Source organism: Gossypium raimondii, chromosome 5 (genome assembly GCF_025698545.1).
Source record: "Gossypium raimondii isolate GPD5lz chromosome 5, ASM2569854v1, whole genome shotgun sequence".
Classification (NCBI taxonomy): domain Eukaryota; kingdom Viridiplantae; phylum Streptophyta; class Magnoliopsida; order Malvales; family Malvaceae; genus Gossypium; species Gossypium raimondii.
In genome coordinates this window covers 10,603,714-10,620,792 of record NC_068569.1, presented here as the reverse complement: position 1 = coordinate 10,620,792, position 17,079 = coordinate 10,603,714, and the positions used below count along the sequence as shown (strand labels likewise).

Sequence of the window (17,079 nt, the reverse complement as noted above, 5' to 3'; positions counted from 1 at the left end):
AATGGACCCAATGTGTTTTGCTCACTCTGTTTCTATTTCAAGAAATCCCCAAACCCCATTTTTAATATTAGAGCTTTCTTCTTTCATAAAAAAAAGGAGGTTGCTTGTTATGGTAACCACAATCCTCTCTTTGTAGGATACCATTAAAGCACTGGACCAAAGAAGCTTTATTCAAACCTTTAAAGGTACACTGTAAATGGATGTTTATCCCTAGAGATAAAAAATCCTAGGAAAAAAGTGCAAGAGATGGAGCAGCAGAACAAAGTTCCTTGATGTAAAGGCCAAATAAGTCAACAACGAAGGGTGGAAATAAGCTATCCAAGCAACCTTGTTTGATCGCTGTTATTGATTTGCAACATGCTGGTCCAACGTTCAGCTCGTTAGTCAAAAACACATTGACAAGGTCTTGGAAGCAAGCTTCAACAGACTGCAACTGTGACTCACATGACTGAATTTCAGTAGGCTCAGCAGAATAAGTGGAAAGCATTGCAAAAGGTGGAGATCCATTGGTAAGAGGAAAGAACGGAAACTGAGGTGGCGGCACCAGTGACTGTGTTGCGTTAGGAAAGTCTGGATAACGGTTGCATGTGAAGGGATCTGGTTCATAGTATTCTGAGCTACCACCAGCTGCATGAATGACTACCCCTTGTGTTGCCCACAGAACTGAGCTGGCTAAGAAAATCAGCAATGAATCCGAAAGCATTTTCACTTCTTTATTAACAAAAACCGTCGGAAGCATACGTCTCAAATTAACGAAACCAGAAAATGTGGTTGGATTTTATAGTGTGGGATTTGAGAAGTTAGAGTTGCAGCTGAAACTCTACCTGCAATGAAAATTGGTTACCATGAAAATGTTGTGACTCTTAAAGATCATGCACCTTTTTCTTTCCTAGTTGTTTTTCTGTCAAATGCATTGGGTGAAACAAAATCTCTAATGTGATCAATCCGATGTTACGGTCCGTGGGCCTCATCCTCGGGTTTAAGAACCGTACGGGCTTAGAACTCAAGTCTCGACACATATCGTTAGCAGTGTCCCTTGACATATATACATGCTTGTTTTTTCCCTAACACTTTTCTTGGTAGAAAATATAGAAAAAGGGGGTCTGTGCACCAATATCTGCCATAAAAGGTCCAAACCATAATAGATGAGAAGCTATACCACTCAACTCCCAACATAATTATTCTGATAATAGAGTTTGCAATGCAAAACAGAAATTTGAGTTGCACTGCCAAATAAGTAGAAGTTCATGACCACTAAAAAGACATGAAAATTCTGTTTTGATCTTAATATTAGGCAAAATTGGGTGATATTTTACATTATAGTTGAAGCTTTATAACAGTACCTAAATGATGCAACATAAATTGCTTTCCTTCAATGAAGGTCCATCCTAGCTACTATAATTAAAATGTAAAAGAGAGCAACTTTCTAATCAAGAAACTATAGCTCCCACTCACAATCAAGTTTTCAAACAGAAAAAAGAAGGGCCCAAAATACATAGTAAATGCAAAACTCCAGTTGCCAGGAATTGCTCCATCATAAGTTTTCAAATAGGAGACATTTTCTCTTAGGCAGTTCCCTTTGAAGAGAGAGAGGATGTATCCGGCTTCTCAGCTAGATAGTGATCAAGCATATCTTATTCATCATCTGTAGTAATCCAAAGTGATCAGACAGTTCCTTTCTTCTAATTTGCTAACACTTCTGGCTTCAGTTTTACTTGAAAAAATCATAATTATGAAAGCATCAATCAAAATAATGTTCATGGCACAATCAAGTACTAAATAGTCTGGTCTGCCATCACCATCAAAGTCATAGTTGTCCAAATCAATGTCTTCCTCGTCTTCCTCGTCAGATCCTTCTCTCACTGGAGATGCACCTTTCTGCAGAAGAGAAAGTCACTATATTAAAGATGCACCTTTTATGAATAAAACAGACAAATTTTATCAATATCACCCTGTTTTCGTTCTTCATTGAATCATGACTGCTTTCCACCATTAATCCAGTTCATCTTTGTCTGAATAATGTTAAATAGACTTCTCATCATGCATATACATTATATTGTTTAATACTAGCATGCCTTCATTGAGGCTCATGTTCTTTTATTATTATTATATTGCATAACTAAGTCTCAGATTCAACATAGGGGAGAGTTATGACTTAATACTGTTATTGATTATGTTATTTTCTTAACGTGGTGGATATATATATTTGAGAAAGAATTATCAATCAAGGGGTACAGGAACTGGAAATAGACCATCCAAATCCAACCTTATTTTCAGAGATAATTAGCCAATTGAAAGGAAACAACAATGTTCTTTTATTTCCTGGAATCCCACAAAATACATGGTTACAATGTTTTGTTTCTACAATGTTATAAAGAGGAAAAATTAGAAAGTATAGTTACCGCACTAGCTCTTCCATTTTCAAACCACTGCCTGCCTGTGAGCTTCTTCTCTTTGGGTGCAGTGAGAGCAGACTCGGGCATTAGCCTGAGAATTGATGCATACAGAAAATCAAGGATACTCTCCGTTCACTGAACTATAAGAGAGAAACTAGCACGGGATTATTTCCTAGTCGAAGCTATATTGATGACCCAGTTATGATTGTTGTTATTGTTATTATTATCATACATATCAGAGAACTAAAGGCTCAAAGTGAATGTGGGTATGAGGCATGATCCTCAAACTATATGGGAAAACTTAGCAAAAAGGCAAAATCTGCATGTTGCAGATGTACCCAAGTATTCCATTAAACCCAAGTTCAAGTAATGCAGTTCTAGAAAAAAAATTATATCAAACTATAAGTCACCACTCTAATCTAAGTGCCTTTGTGCTTAATTAACCATAAAGCAAAGTTATATGGAAACATCTACAGGATTTTTTTCTTCTTTTTCACGTAAGATCTCCATGACGCGAATTGTGTTTCTAAGTGTAGAACGAGGACAGAAACTGCATTTCAGTTATTTCCATTTTATCCCTGGTGACATGGAACCCGTTATGGGAACATGGAGTAGATGTACTAGCAAGCAAGACACAGGTACCATTTAAGTCCCATACTGCCAAGATAAGAAACTGACAGCGCATGCACATGTGCATGTACATCTTGTTCCAGGTCAAGCACTTCTTTAGCAAGGCATTTTTTACACAATACTGATAACAAGGAACTTTAACATGTTTACGGTGCCAAACTTGCAGATTTGAGAATAAAAACCTAAGAAAAAAGTAATGTGCGAGTGAACATCCACATATGCACAAAAAACATTCGGCTATCAAACTCACTTGGCCCGCTCTAGTGCCAATTCTGCCTCAAACCTTTCTCTCCATGCTGAAAATGTATCAACAGTAACAGGTTCTCCATGCGGAACAATTACCTGAAAGGAAAAGGTCTGATGATATAGTTCCTCCTGCATAAAGACTAATATTTACTATTAAGAGAAAACCTAGTGATCTCAAACTTGAAGCATCCTGATTTGTGATCATAAATACCACAAAGTTTTATGTTGTTCTTATTGGGTTTACAAAGTAGATACATTAAGCCTGTATCAAACTGATCCAAAAAAAATGGATCACACTGCCGCTTTGTTAGATAAGCTGGGGCATTCTTACAGGAATTGACCAATTGGCATTAAGCGTTCTATCTACAGACCTATGCGCGTACATGAGTCCATGGACATAGCATTGCGTGCAACTAGCAGGTGCACAGTAATATAGGAATGCAAATAGTTAGGTAAAAATTAAAAGTAATATTTTCTTGAAAACACGATAAATGGTCACACCTCATCTTTGGCAGCCTCTTCTTCTTTAGCATTGTCAGGACAAGCATCTTGGCCATATCTCTCAGATAACCATTCCTTGGCTGATGAGACCAAAGTGTAGATCATGGCCATTCCAAGATTTTCAGATGCCTGAAGGCACAAAATGAAGTGAGAATCAGCACAACATGGACCAATTAAGCTGTATTTCCATAAAAAAAAAATGCTAAGAGGCATATGATCTAAAAATAACACTCAAGAAGCCACTAGAAAGGAACACTTGAGCTTCTTTAACGGTTCCCAATCAGTAGGTTTTGCATTTATTGGTTTGCAATGGCATGGGCTTGGGAAAGACATGATACTGACTCTAGCAGAAAACAGAACTTATGGAAGAATATTTCCTGTAAGCTTTATATAGACTCAAAGAGTATATTAAAAGTTTCAAGGTTACCTCCTGTTCAAGCTTTAGCTTCAAAACTTTCAGGTCACTGGATTGCATTCCCCGTATACTGAAAAAGAAAACAGAAAATGCAGGTTATTTTATAAAGTTCATAAAAAAAGAACAAGATCGTGAGGGGTAAAGAATGTGTCTTTCAAACAATATCCCAAATGCTCAAGACAAAGCCCATTCAATTTCAGTAGATGGATTAATCAGAAAGCAACTAGGAAAAAACTGATTCAGTGCCTGATATCCATGATCATGAAAGATGTTAAATAACGTCAATATTCATAATTAATTACATTCAGAATATGGTTAGTGTATTTTAGTCTGAGTAATTGTATCAGTTAGAGTCCACAATAAAGAACCCACACAAGCTTGTCTGTAAGGATAAAATGCTTATAGTCACATGGTAGCCATTGCATGTTACTGCAGCCTTTTGCATAAGGTTGCTTAAAGCGAAACCGTGTTTGAAAATAGGACAAAAGCCACTTTTGAAGAATTAATATCATGGATAACAGAAGGCATGATCATACAATTCATGAAACATGTAGCTCTAACTGAATATTAAAAACGCAACTACAGTTAGTAAGAAAAAGTCAGTTGTTTGCTGGAACAATCTCAGATCGGATAAGGGAACACCCATTGAGATCAAGGAAACATTAAGATTTTGCTAGTTATGGGAAATTTTAAGGGAAAAAGGATGGCAGATTGTTCTGCCTAATAGCTAAGATTCATAATCACCTTCCTAATTTATGGCACAATTATTGGATTAAAAACTTTTCCATCCTCCCCGTGGAACAATGCAGATATGAGCTTCAAACAAAAGGAACAAAAATTTCTCTCGGATCATTTGGGTGAACGGGGACAATCACAAACATGCTTATAAATGGAGGCATGCATATCAACACATTGCACTGAAAGGACATACTAACCTTTTTACATTCAGAAGTGGAGGCTGCTAAAATAACAGAATACTCAAGGAAAACAGAAAAATGTACTTCAAAATCACAAATGTTCTCATACAGACTACAAGTATTTAATGCAAGCTAAACAACCGTTACTTAACTGCTCTTGCAACTAACCATAACTGATACTAACTACTAACTGACACTTCATTAATACCTAACAGCATTACTTCCTAATATTCCCCATACTTTTCTACTTCCTTGCTGATCAAAGCATATTTTAAGTCATGTTAACAACTCTAAGTTGATCCCGAAATCTGTTAAACACTAATGCTGATAGAGGTTTCGTTAGTATGTCTGCAATCTGGTGAGAACCTGGAACATGATCGACCTGAAGAACTTCGGCTGCACCTTTTCTCTGACAAAAAAAAAAACATCCAACTCCACATGCTTGAACTTGGAATGCATAACAGGATTTCCTGCCACTGCTACCGCAGCTGAACTGTCACACCAGACCAAGGCTTTGGGCAAAACTGGAACACACAACTCAGTTAACAGGGACTGTATCCAAATCATTTCTGCAGCTATGTGAGCAACACTCCTGTATTCTGCCTCTGCTGTCGAAAGGAGACCACTTGTTGCTTCTTGGAGCTCCAAGAAACTGTATTTCTTCCAAGAAAAACACAAAACCCGGAGGTGGATCTACGATCATCAATGTCAGACCCCCAACTAGCGTCTGAATATCCTTCAAGCAACAGCTTAGAAGCGCGAGTGAACTGCAAACCATAACTCAACGTCCCTTGGAGATACTGCAATATTCTTTTAACAACTTTGAAATGAACATCCAATGGCTTATGTTTGAATTGACACACCTTGTTTACTGAATAGGCGATGTCAGGCCTGGTGATTACCACGTATTGCAAGGCACCCACTATGCTTCTGTAGTGATGTTCATCTTCGAGAAGACTCCCTTCAGCAGCTGACAGATGACTATTTGTGATCATTGGTGTTGGAAGAGCATTCGACCTTTCCAGGGAGACTTTGTGAAGTAAGTCTTTGATGTATTTAGTCTGGGACAGAAACATCCCTTCTGATGTATACTTAACTTCAATTCCAAGGAAGTAACTCAACTGTCCAAGGTCTTTCAATGCAAACTGAGCATTGAGTTTATTGACGAATCGATCAATTTCCTGAGAATCATTGCCTGTTACTATAATGTCATCAACATAGACTAAAACATACAGTAATTGGGTACCATTCTGAAGAATAAAGAGTGAGCTATCAGCCTTGGAAGCCGTAAGACCCATGGCAACCAAAAAATCCCTTAGCTTTTGAAACCAAGCTCTAGGAGCTTGTTTAAGACCGTAGAGAGCTTTTTTTAACTTACAGACAAGAGGCTCTCCATTAACACCATACTGTTGGAATCCTGGTGGCTGTGTCATATAGATGTCTTCACTTAATTCCCCATTTAAAAAGGCATTGTTTATGTCGACTTGGCGAAGGGACCAGTTGAAGGATACTGCCAATGCAAGAACCACTCTTATCGTGGTTGGTTTGACTACAGGACTGAAGGTTTCCTGAAAGTCAATTCCGACTTCCTGTAGATACCCTTTGACCACCAGTTTACCCTTGTATCTGGCAATGAAACCATCAGCATGTCTCTTAATACGGAAGAGCCATTTGTAGTGTAACACCCCCTAACCCCAAACCGTCGCCAGAACAGGGTTACGAGGCATTACCGGACATATCAAACAATTTATAAATAAATCGAAATAAATAACCAACATATTAAAATAATTCATAAATTGTTATAAATTTGTACTAATTGATTTCATTCATTTTTTATTTTTTATTTATAAAAATTTAAAGACATTCGACTTATTTTTACATTAAACCCCCGCAAAATTTCAAACATAACCAACCCAATTTCAAGATTTCAACCAATGCATTTATATACTTAATCCTACTTGACATATAGACATAACAACTTAAGTAAATAAAATCCAATTATCATTTCTAATTAACACATAAAACTAACTAAGCCATTTCAACTTGATACCAATGCTATAAAAATAACTTATACCATTTTTCTAATATACTCATCAAAACACATAATATCTTACTTTACAACAAAACTATATAACATGCCAAAATAACTATTATAAATCCTATGTACATGCCACTTTCTCTTAAAGGAAGAAAACATCACCAAAATCTTTATGTTGAGTCGGGATTGTCCTAGATCTTTGAACCGAGACTCTAACCCTTTTCAACTCAAGCAAGACGGAAACAACCGTCTGTTGAGTATTTTATACTCAATGGTATTACTATAAATTAAACTATTTAATAATAATAAAATTTCAAATATTGACCATAGTCTTTAAAAATCACTTTAAACTAAATATAAATATTCATATATCATTCCATAAATCTTAAATTTATATATTTAAATATTTACATACTAAATCAATTCATAATTTATATCATACATTCTTTCTCATATTTTTCAATAATGTCAAATCAACTAATCTCATTTTCAAATTTCCATCTCAATTATTTACCCTATTAACAAGGCTCGGACTCTGACAGATACGCGGATTCCACCCAAACACACCAAAATATCCAACCTAAACACACCCGGAATAATTTAAATCCTCCATAACACACCAGTATATCATATCCTCCCAAACACACCAATAAGGCATTTAATGCCTCTTCGGATAAACCGAAGCATATAATAACATAGTCATCTTCTCGGCGAACTACAAATCTCCTCATCACATCACAAATCCTATGGCATGCCATTTGTATCCAATCTAGTCCGATAAGTTAATAGGGTATTATTTTACTTTTCCAATTTCGAATTCATTTCCACAACAATTTCAAATATTCAATCAATACAAAACATCTATTATTTCAATTCACATATAATTCAATATTCACACATATTCTTACTTAATTTCAAATGTTAATACTTACCTTCCTTAAATGTCTCATGAATACAATTTCAATATAGCATTTATTAAATAGATTAAGTTATAGTAATACAAACCCGGAATACGCGTTTACTCCTCAACGATCTTTTCTTTTCCTTTAGATGCCGATGCCTCGTTTTCCTTGTTAGCTACGAAAGTAATAATTATTTTCACTATTAATTACAATCATTAAAAATAATAATAATTATATTAACAATAATAATAATAATTATATTAACAATAATAATAATAATAAAATTCTTATTCAATTCCTACTTATTCCCAATTTAATTCTAACTAAGCTTACTTATTTTTCTAACTTAATTCACACTCTATTTCTATTCAAATTTCTTCTAAACTCAAATTTATCTACTAATTTTTCAGCATTTTTCACTAATTTCGAATTTTCCTCAATTTAATCCCTAAAATTCAAAACTTATAGTCTAGTTCACAATTTAATCCTTTTATCAACTCTAACTAGAAACTCTATCAAATAAACCCTCAATTTAACAACTTGTTCAAAATGAATCATGTTCAAAACCTATGAACTTCCATAACCTCCACTTAACTTCAACAAAATTTTGTTTTAAAGCTTTTAAAATATCAAAATGAAGAGGAAAGGGCTAAATTTAGCTTACCAATTAACTTGAAGCTTTAAATCCTTAGTTTTCCTTTTATTTTTCTTTCCCTTATCTTCCCTGTTTTCGTCTCTTTCTCTGCTTCTTTTCTAGCTATTCTGTTTCTTTTCTTCTTTGTTTCTTTCTTTCTTTTACTTTATATCTTTTATTTTAACTAATAATATTAATAATAATATATTAAAAAATCTTTTACTTATTAATTAAGCACATATTTATTTTTATTACAAGTGTACCCATGTAATTATTACTATTACACATGTCTTCAATATTTACCATACATTTGTCATCTTTTTTTATATTTTATTTTACTTTATTTTTATTTTTACTTATAGAATATAATACAATATAATATAATATAATATAATATAATATAATATAATATAATAAAATAATATATATAAAACATAAAAATCTAAGATTTTTATCACTTTTACTGTCCCATTTCTTATTAATGGCTTAATTGCCATTTTAATCCTTTTTATTTTTTTATTAATCTATAATTCAATTTTTACCCCTAGATCAATTTAGTCCTTTTTTTCTTAATTTCTCTTAATTAAACTAAATTCACCCAATTAATACCTAATTAAACACACAACTAGTCTAATAAATATTTCTAATAATTATTTTCGAACTCAATTTACTAAGACGAAGGCCCGATAATGTACTTTTTCGGTGCTTGTGAATTTTGGGTCATTACATGTAGCCAACATCACGACAACCCTCTGGTAAGGAAACAAGATCCCATGTGTTATTGGCAATCAATGCACTGTATTCTTCTTTGGCTACTGTTGTCCATGCAGAACTTTGAAAGGCTTCAGTAATGGTTGTAGGTTCAGTTTCATCCAAGACCGATGCAAAGACCTTGGGTCTGAAAATTCCTCTTTTGGAACGAGTCTGCATGGGGTGATGATTCATTTGTACTGTAGGTGACTAAGCTATGTCATTAAGTGGAGCCATCCTTATAGGCTCAATATCTGTTGTTGGAGGACTAGCAGAAACACTAGAGGAAGCTTGATCGGTTTGCAACTGCCCAGAAGAATATCTTATATGAGAGGGACTGAGAGATAACTTGTCTGTAGTAGATACACAAGCACCACCAGTTATAACCAAAGGAAGAACAGTACGATGAGGAATACCCCGCTCAGATTGTGTTGAAGACTCTTTGTGGAACCTTTCTTCAAAGGGGAATTTTGTCTCATCGAATGTAACATGTCGAGACAAAAATATTCGACCATCCACTGCGAGACATCGATAACCTTTGGTGTTGGGGACACTGCCAAGGAACACACACTGTTGGGACTGAAAATTCAATTTGTTCTGTTGAAAGGGCCTTAGGTTTGGGAAGCAAGCACATCCAAACACTTTCAGTGAGGTGTAATCAGGCTTAACCTTGTAAAGGACTTCATAAGGGCTAGAATGACATAAGACAGGAGTAGGTAGCCTGTTAGTCAAATGTATAGCATGCACAAAGGCATAAAACCAAAACTTTAAAGGCATACTAGATTGAGCTAAGAGAGTTAAGCCCATATCAACTAACTACTTATGTTTCCTTCTTGCAACACCGTTTTGCTCCGAGGTATAGGGACACGAGACCCTGTGTTGAACACCAAGATGAGACAAGTCTTTAGCCAACGCACGATATTCGCCCCCATCGGTTTGGAGCATTTTAATAGAGCAGCCAAATTGGACTGTAACCATCTGATGAAAATGCAGAAAACATTGAGACACTTCAGACTTGGTTTTGAGAAAATAAACACACGTATATCGGCTATACATGTCGACAAATGAGACATAGTAATGAAAACCATTCGAAGGCACACGAGCAGGGCCTCATACATCTGAAACCACAAGTTCGAAAGGAAAAGAGTACAGTGTTTGTGAAGCTGTAAAAGGAAGCTTATGAGCTTTGCCTAGCTGGCAAGTTGTACACACTTGCTGCATACTACTCTTGTTGAGGGAAATATTACAAGAGTTCAACACACGAGTCAGAACTTTATTGCAGGGGTGGTCGAGTCTGTTGTGCCACAAAGGAGATGTAACACCCCTTACCCGAGACCGTCGCCGGAATCGAGTACGAGATGTTATCCAATTTAACTTACCGATTCGGAGCATAAAAATTTGCCTTTAAAATTAAATTCACTGTTCACAACAAAACTGTCTACCTGCGTGACTTTCACTAATTTAATTATAACTCGAGTTACAGAACTCAAAATTTAAATCCGTAAATTTTCCCTGAAACTAGACTCATATTACTACTTACCATAAAATTTTCAGAATTTTTGACATGGCCAATTAGTACAGTTTATTCATTAAAGTATCCCCTGTTTCACAGCTCGACAGATCTGACCTCTTGGCACTAAAAATCAATTATCTCTTTGTACAGAATACATATAAGGTTATCGTTTGTTTCTTTTGAAAATAGACTCACTAAGAAATCTACACATATAAATTATGACCCATAATTCTTTCTGTACAATTTATAATGATTTTCTAAAGTCAGAACAGGGGACTTTAAAAAACCATTCTGACCCTGTCTCACTAAAATTCAAATATCTCAAAATACAGAATTCTTTTTCCTACATCGTTTCTTTCATATAAAAATAGACTTGATAAGCTTTAATTCCATATATAATTCACTCTCTAATTCCATTTCTACTATTTATGGTGAATTTTTACATTCACGTCACTGCTGCTGTCAAAGAAACTGCTTCTTTGAATTAGTTACCATTTACACATACATAATACCAAAACATAATCTTTACTAACCATTTCAATAGCTAATCTTAGCCATATCATTTGAACATGCTCAAAATGATTAAGACTCTATACATGCCATAGTTCAAACATTTTGAAAAGCACATAATACCGAGATGGCTATGATAGTGTGATACGAGCTCCGACGGTCCACTATTCGATCAAGTTCAAATCACTATAAAACAAAGGAAAGAAAGAGATGTGTAAGCTATAAATAGCTTAGTAAGTTACATGTAAACAATAATTACTCATTTAATAATTAACACTTTTAACATATAACTAATCAAAACATTTCTTAGCAATTTCAATCACTTACACATGCACAATCTTACCAATTCACTTGCATATACATTTTCACACTTAACATTTCATATTCACTTTAATTCATTATTAATCCCGTTGAGCAGTTGGAATATACACGGATACGTAGAGATTTAGCACATAAGTGCCACATCGATATGTAGCCGGTTACCATCGATATGTAGCAAGTTACCACCGAAATGTAGCCAAGCTACCATCGATCAATAACACTGGAATGTCCACGGGCTCGCTCACACAAGCCGTCAGTGTCTCGCAACACATGCTAGATCACCCAAGACCGGGACTCACTGTAACATTGTAACATCTGTAACATCGGTCTCTAGTGACATGTCACTTGTATCCAATTCTATTCCTAAGTTCAACCGAATTTACACTTAACACTTTATTACTTGAATAATTCATGAACAATTTTCCTTCCACATTCAATATTAATTCACATATCAAATATAATCCACAATTTATACAAATATAACTATTATTTACATATAACTTACCTCGGATGCAAAATGACTATTTTTTGTAATTTAGTCGATAACTTTCTCTTTTCCCCGATCACTTCCACTATTTCTTCTTTCTTGATCTATATTAACACAATTTAATACATTTTATCAACATTTCATTCAAATACAATTCATACACAACATTTTGGCAAATTTACATTTTCCCGAAACTTTTCAAAATTCCACTTTTGTCCCTAAGCTCGTAAAAATAAAATTCACTAAATTTTTAAATTTCAAACTTCACTAAATCATATTTCATGCTCATAACAGCCCTCAATTTCACAAAATCACAACTTTATGCACACTTTACCATCTTTCACAATTTAGCCCTTTTTCAACATTTTCATCAAAATTCATCTAGTAAAACTTGTAATTAACACTTCAAACATTCATTATCTAACATCACTAATCAATTTACAATTATATCATGAATGGGTCAATTTTAAACTTTAATTTCATTTAAATTAAATGGTAGAAACATGAAATTCAAGCTTCAATAAGCATAAAAATACGAAAATAATCAAAAGCGGGCAAGAAATCACTTACAATTGAGCTTAGGAAGTTCAAGAACCCTAGCTATGGTGACATGAATTTTTTGGCAGCAAACGTCTGATTTTAAGAAGATGAACACTTGTTTTCATCTTTATTTTGTCTTTATTCAATTTGGACAAAATGCCCTTGACCCATTACTTAGATATTTTTCTAGAAATACCCTTTTGTGTCCATAACACTAATTCATGGTCTAATTGCCACATAAACACTTCCAATTTCATGCAATAATTCAATTAAGTCATTTAATCACTAATTAGACACACTTTGCATTTTTCTCAATTTAGTCCTAAAAATTCAATTAAGCACTAAAGCATTAAAATTTTCTATCCATATTTTCACACAATATTTCAATCAATCAGTAACTAATAAAAATTTATAAAATTAAACTATTTCACTTCGGATTTGTGGTTACGAAACCACTATTCTGATTAGGCCCTATTTCGGGCTATCACAGGAGAGGAAGAGAGTTGAGTGTTGTTCAATGAATAGTAGCTAGGCTTCGGGGTTACATCAACAGCAGTTGGAGCAGATATAGTGAACTGAAATCGATATAGCCCACCATGCATGTGGCCCTCGAGCAGTGTCTTCCCTGTCTGTAAGTCCTTCACAAAACACAAAACCGGGTGAAACTCAAAATAGACATTATTATATTTGACAAATTGACCCACAGACATTAAGTTTTTGCATACTGCAGGAACATGCAAAACATTCTGAAGTCGTAGTAGTCGAGCCCCAGCTGAGTGAGTGGACGATCCTACATGTGCAATAGAAACTGAATCACCATTGCCCATGGTAACACGATTTTTACCTGTATAAGAAGAAGCATTCGTGAGGTTGGACACCTTAGGTGTTATGTGATTTGTTGCTCTAGAGTCAGGGTACCAAATAGAATCAGCCTGTGAAGATGATGAAGCTCGAAGAGGCAGATGACTAGAGGTAGTCTGAGGAATCGAGCCACAGCAATGAGACATTACTTGACAAGTAGGAGCTGAGGACACACAACCAGAGCCATGCAACTGATGACAATTGACTTGCACTGAGTTGGCCTCGGTAACACCAGAAAAGTTCTAATCAGACCTGTGATAATAGGTCTGAACCATGTGGCCTATCTTGCCACACAACTGACATTGTGGCCGAGTACGCGACCAGCCCCTTCCATTTCCACGAGACCAACCTCGACCCTGTCCTCTATAACCTTGCTTGGAGTCCTGAGAATACCGAGAAGACTCAGATGGCCGTTTCAAACCATCATCGTTGCCTTGATGACGTGTTGCTAAGTTCGCTTGACAGGGAGTTTCTGTTAATGACTCCAGTTGACGGGATTCACAATCAAGTAACAATTCAATTAACAGGTCAACCGATAAGGAGGTTGCTGAAGCAAACACCCGAATGGATACAAATTCAACTGAAAGTCCAGCCAAAATAACACTCACTTGTTCCTGCTCAGAAATAAAACTACCAGCAGTAGTCAAATTATCACTAAGTTGTTTTACTTTGGACACATACTCTTTAATAGACTAATTTGCTTTCTTGATGGAGTACAAAGCATGACGCATGCTAGAGACTTTTATTGTTGATTTCGCACTAAACCTACTTTCAATAGCAGTCCATAGATCAAAGCTTGTTTTAGCCGTCGTAAGATTAGCCAAAATATCTTCTATAACTGTTGATAACAGCCAAGAAGCAAGAGATTTGTCTTGCTTTCTATGAACAAGAAAATCTAGATTCTCAACTTGCTGCCCATCAGAACTGATAACAAAAGGAGGAGGGGATGGAGTGGTACCTAACACAAACCCTTCAAGTCCACAGCCTTCAAGAATCAACAGAAGTTGATGCTTTCATAGAAGAAAATTGTGCGAGGTGAGTTTTATGGTATCATGCTTAGAGAAGTAATGAACTGTTGGCGTACCAAGAACACCATTGCCTTGCGAGTGTTCAGCCTCCCTAGTGTTGGAGGAGTGACGTGGTGTATCTGCTGCCGCATCAGTGGCCATGAGAGACGGACGGAAAGTCTCTTTCTACGAAGAGAACACCAAGAAAACCTTGGCTTTTGATACCATGCTAAAATAACAGAATACTCAAGGAAAACAGAAAAATGTATTTCAAAATCACAAATGTTCTCATGCAGACTACACGTATTTAATGCAAGGTAAACAAACGTTATTTAACTGCTCTTGCAACTAACCATAACTGATACTAACTACTAATTGATACTTCATTAACACCTAACAGCATTACTTCCTAATAGAGGCTATTCTGGATATTTTTCTGTATGCGAGAAAACCAAAGCCAGCTGAACTGCAACAGAAGTTTGGGCAATAAGTTCAGATCCCGAACAAAAGGCGGCAATTAAAATTCATAAAAACAATAAATTGAATCAAATTTGATGTTATAAATTTATTTGTCCATGTCTGCGTATAAATGTGGCAGAAGATAAATATCACAAACCACAATTTGTTGGATTATATCAAAAGAATAACCTGGTGTTGATTGATCTGTGTCCACATCCTGTCAAACACAAATGGGATAATTAGTTGTCAAGTATAAGGATCATGGAAAAGAAATAACCATATAGAAGCAGAAACTAAGTATGCAAACATTCTTAATCATTTAAAGGTGCATTGTTGCCACTCAGCAAACAACTCTACCTCAACTAGTCCATGCAAGTTTAATGTCACCATAAAAGCCAGAATAACTGAAAAAGAAAAATGCCGATCACTTAACGCAGCTGAGGAGTTAATGTTATTTGGAAGCATCTATTGGAAGTGCTTAGTCCACTCTCATCAGAGTGAATTTCTGATATAAAAGCAACAATCATTACAATTCAGGAGATGATGGGAAGTTTTAGCAGGCGAAAAAAAAACATGAGTTCAACAAAGGAAAGGCAGAATGACCTTTTAATTCATCCATAACTATTGCTCCTAGGGCTTCAATTTCCATTTCCTGCTCCTGTATAGGGTCTAGTCTGTAAACATAGATAAATGAATTAACGTTAAAGGAAGAATATCATGAACCAATCTCAACACAGCACCGGATTCTTCTATTAGTTGATCGAATAAGGTTTAATCAATATTACTAAACGTTAAGCCGATCATATTTCATACTTTCATGTCCTTAAAGTATTTGTTAGTGCCCTTACAGTTTTGATGGTTGATCGGTGATTTATAAGGTTGAGCAGCTATTATGTGCTTGAGATTCTTTAAAGTCTGTATTTTTACACTTTGCTTCACTACTAATAGTAGCTTAGATTTTAAAACATCGATCATTATGAAGTAAATTTCATTACATCTTACAAAACCCAACCCCAAAACCTCCATATTAATTCTATTTCACCCAAAAAACAATGCCATTGTTGCAGCTGCTGGGTAAAAAAGAAAAGCTTTATCGCTTCGTATTACACGTTAAAGAAACAAAATCATATTGCATAGATGAACACATAAAAAAAGATAATTGGATACTAAGAAAGAGGGGGTAAAAACTTAATTATGCAATTTGAGATCGTTGAATCAGCACTCTCAAAGACTTGATTGGCAACAGAATTGCAAAATTTTATTTTTTAGGCATTCTTATTGAATAAAAAAAAAAACCAGTCATGGTTGTGAATTTGGGATAATATTCCTTTTATGCATTTTGTTTTTGGGTTTGCTTCTGCTTTTATGCCTTTTGTTTCAGCTCGAAAAAAGAACATTAAAATTTAATGAATAAAAAATATTGTTTTACAACTCTCTTCAAAATATAAATTTTGTAGGGAAAAAAGGGGTAGGCCATCACTAATCAATACTTAATTGCCTAATAAGAGCCGTTGATCAGAAAATCGGAATCTTAAGTTCCTAATCATCAATCAGCATGAAGGCACGTTCTTTTAGAGCCGTAGATTTGGGGGACCCACTACATGCAATTAGATTGAAGACGAGCTGTAAGAAAAAATAACGTACAACTGTTTGCCCCGAATCAGAACATTTTCCTTTTTCCTCTTCCGGACCGGACATGAGACGGAGTTCAGGAAATGAGTCGATGCGCTCACAAGTTACATGATTCATGGCGCCATAGCTTACTAGGCGCATTTCATCCCTTTAGTATATAAATATTCCTCTTTATTTTTGGAAAAGTAGGTTTACAAATAAACTATTGGTACCTTCCCACTTAATTATCTGATTGTAAATTCCATTTTTATTTATACGAGTACAACATATTTGATGATGAAAAAAGATTAATACTATTACTAACTATAGATACTCTAGCT

The 17,079-nt window shown here is 35.2% G+C and overlaps 1 protein-coding gene across 1 annotated transcript; it reads right to left on the bottom strand.

The window, feature by feature from the left end:
* Positions 1-1,261: 1,261 nt before the first annotated feature.
* LOC105770649 (uncharacterized) lies at positions 1,262-16,876 on the bottom strand. Its single transcript, XM_052630187.1, is given in 12 exon segments — positions 1,262-1,645; positions 1,800-1,878; positions 2,403-2,487; positions 3,277-3,368; positions 3,774-3,902; positions 4,201-4,258; positions 5,124-5,149; positions 15,067-15,134; positions 15,317-15,344; positions 15,556-15,632; positions 15,731-15,801; positions 16,782-16,876. Coding segments are annotated over 12 exon segments (888 nt in total). The 3' UTR covers positions 1,262-1,565.
* Between the last annotated feature and the right edge of the window lie 203 nt (positions 16,877-17,079).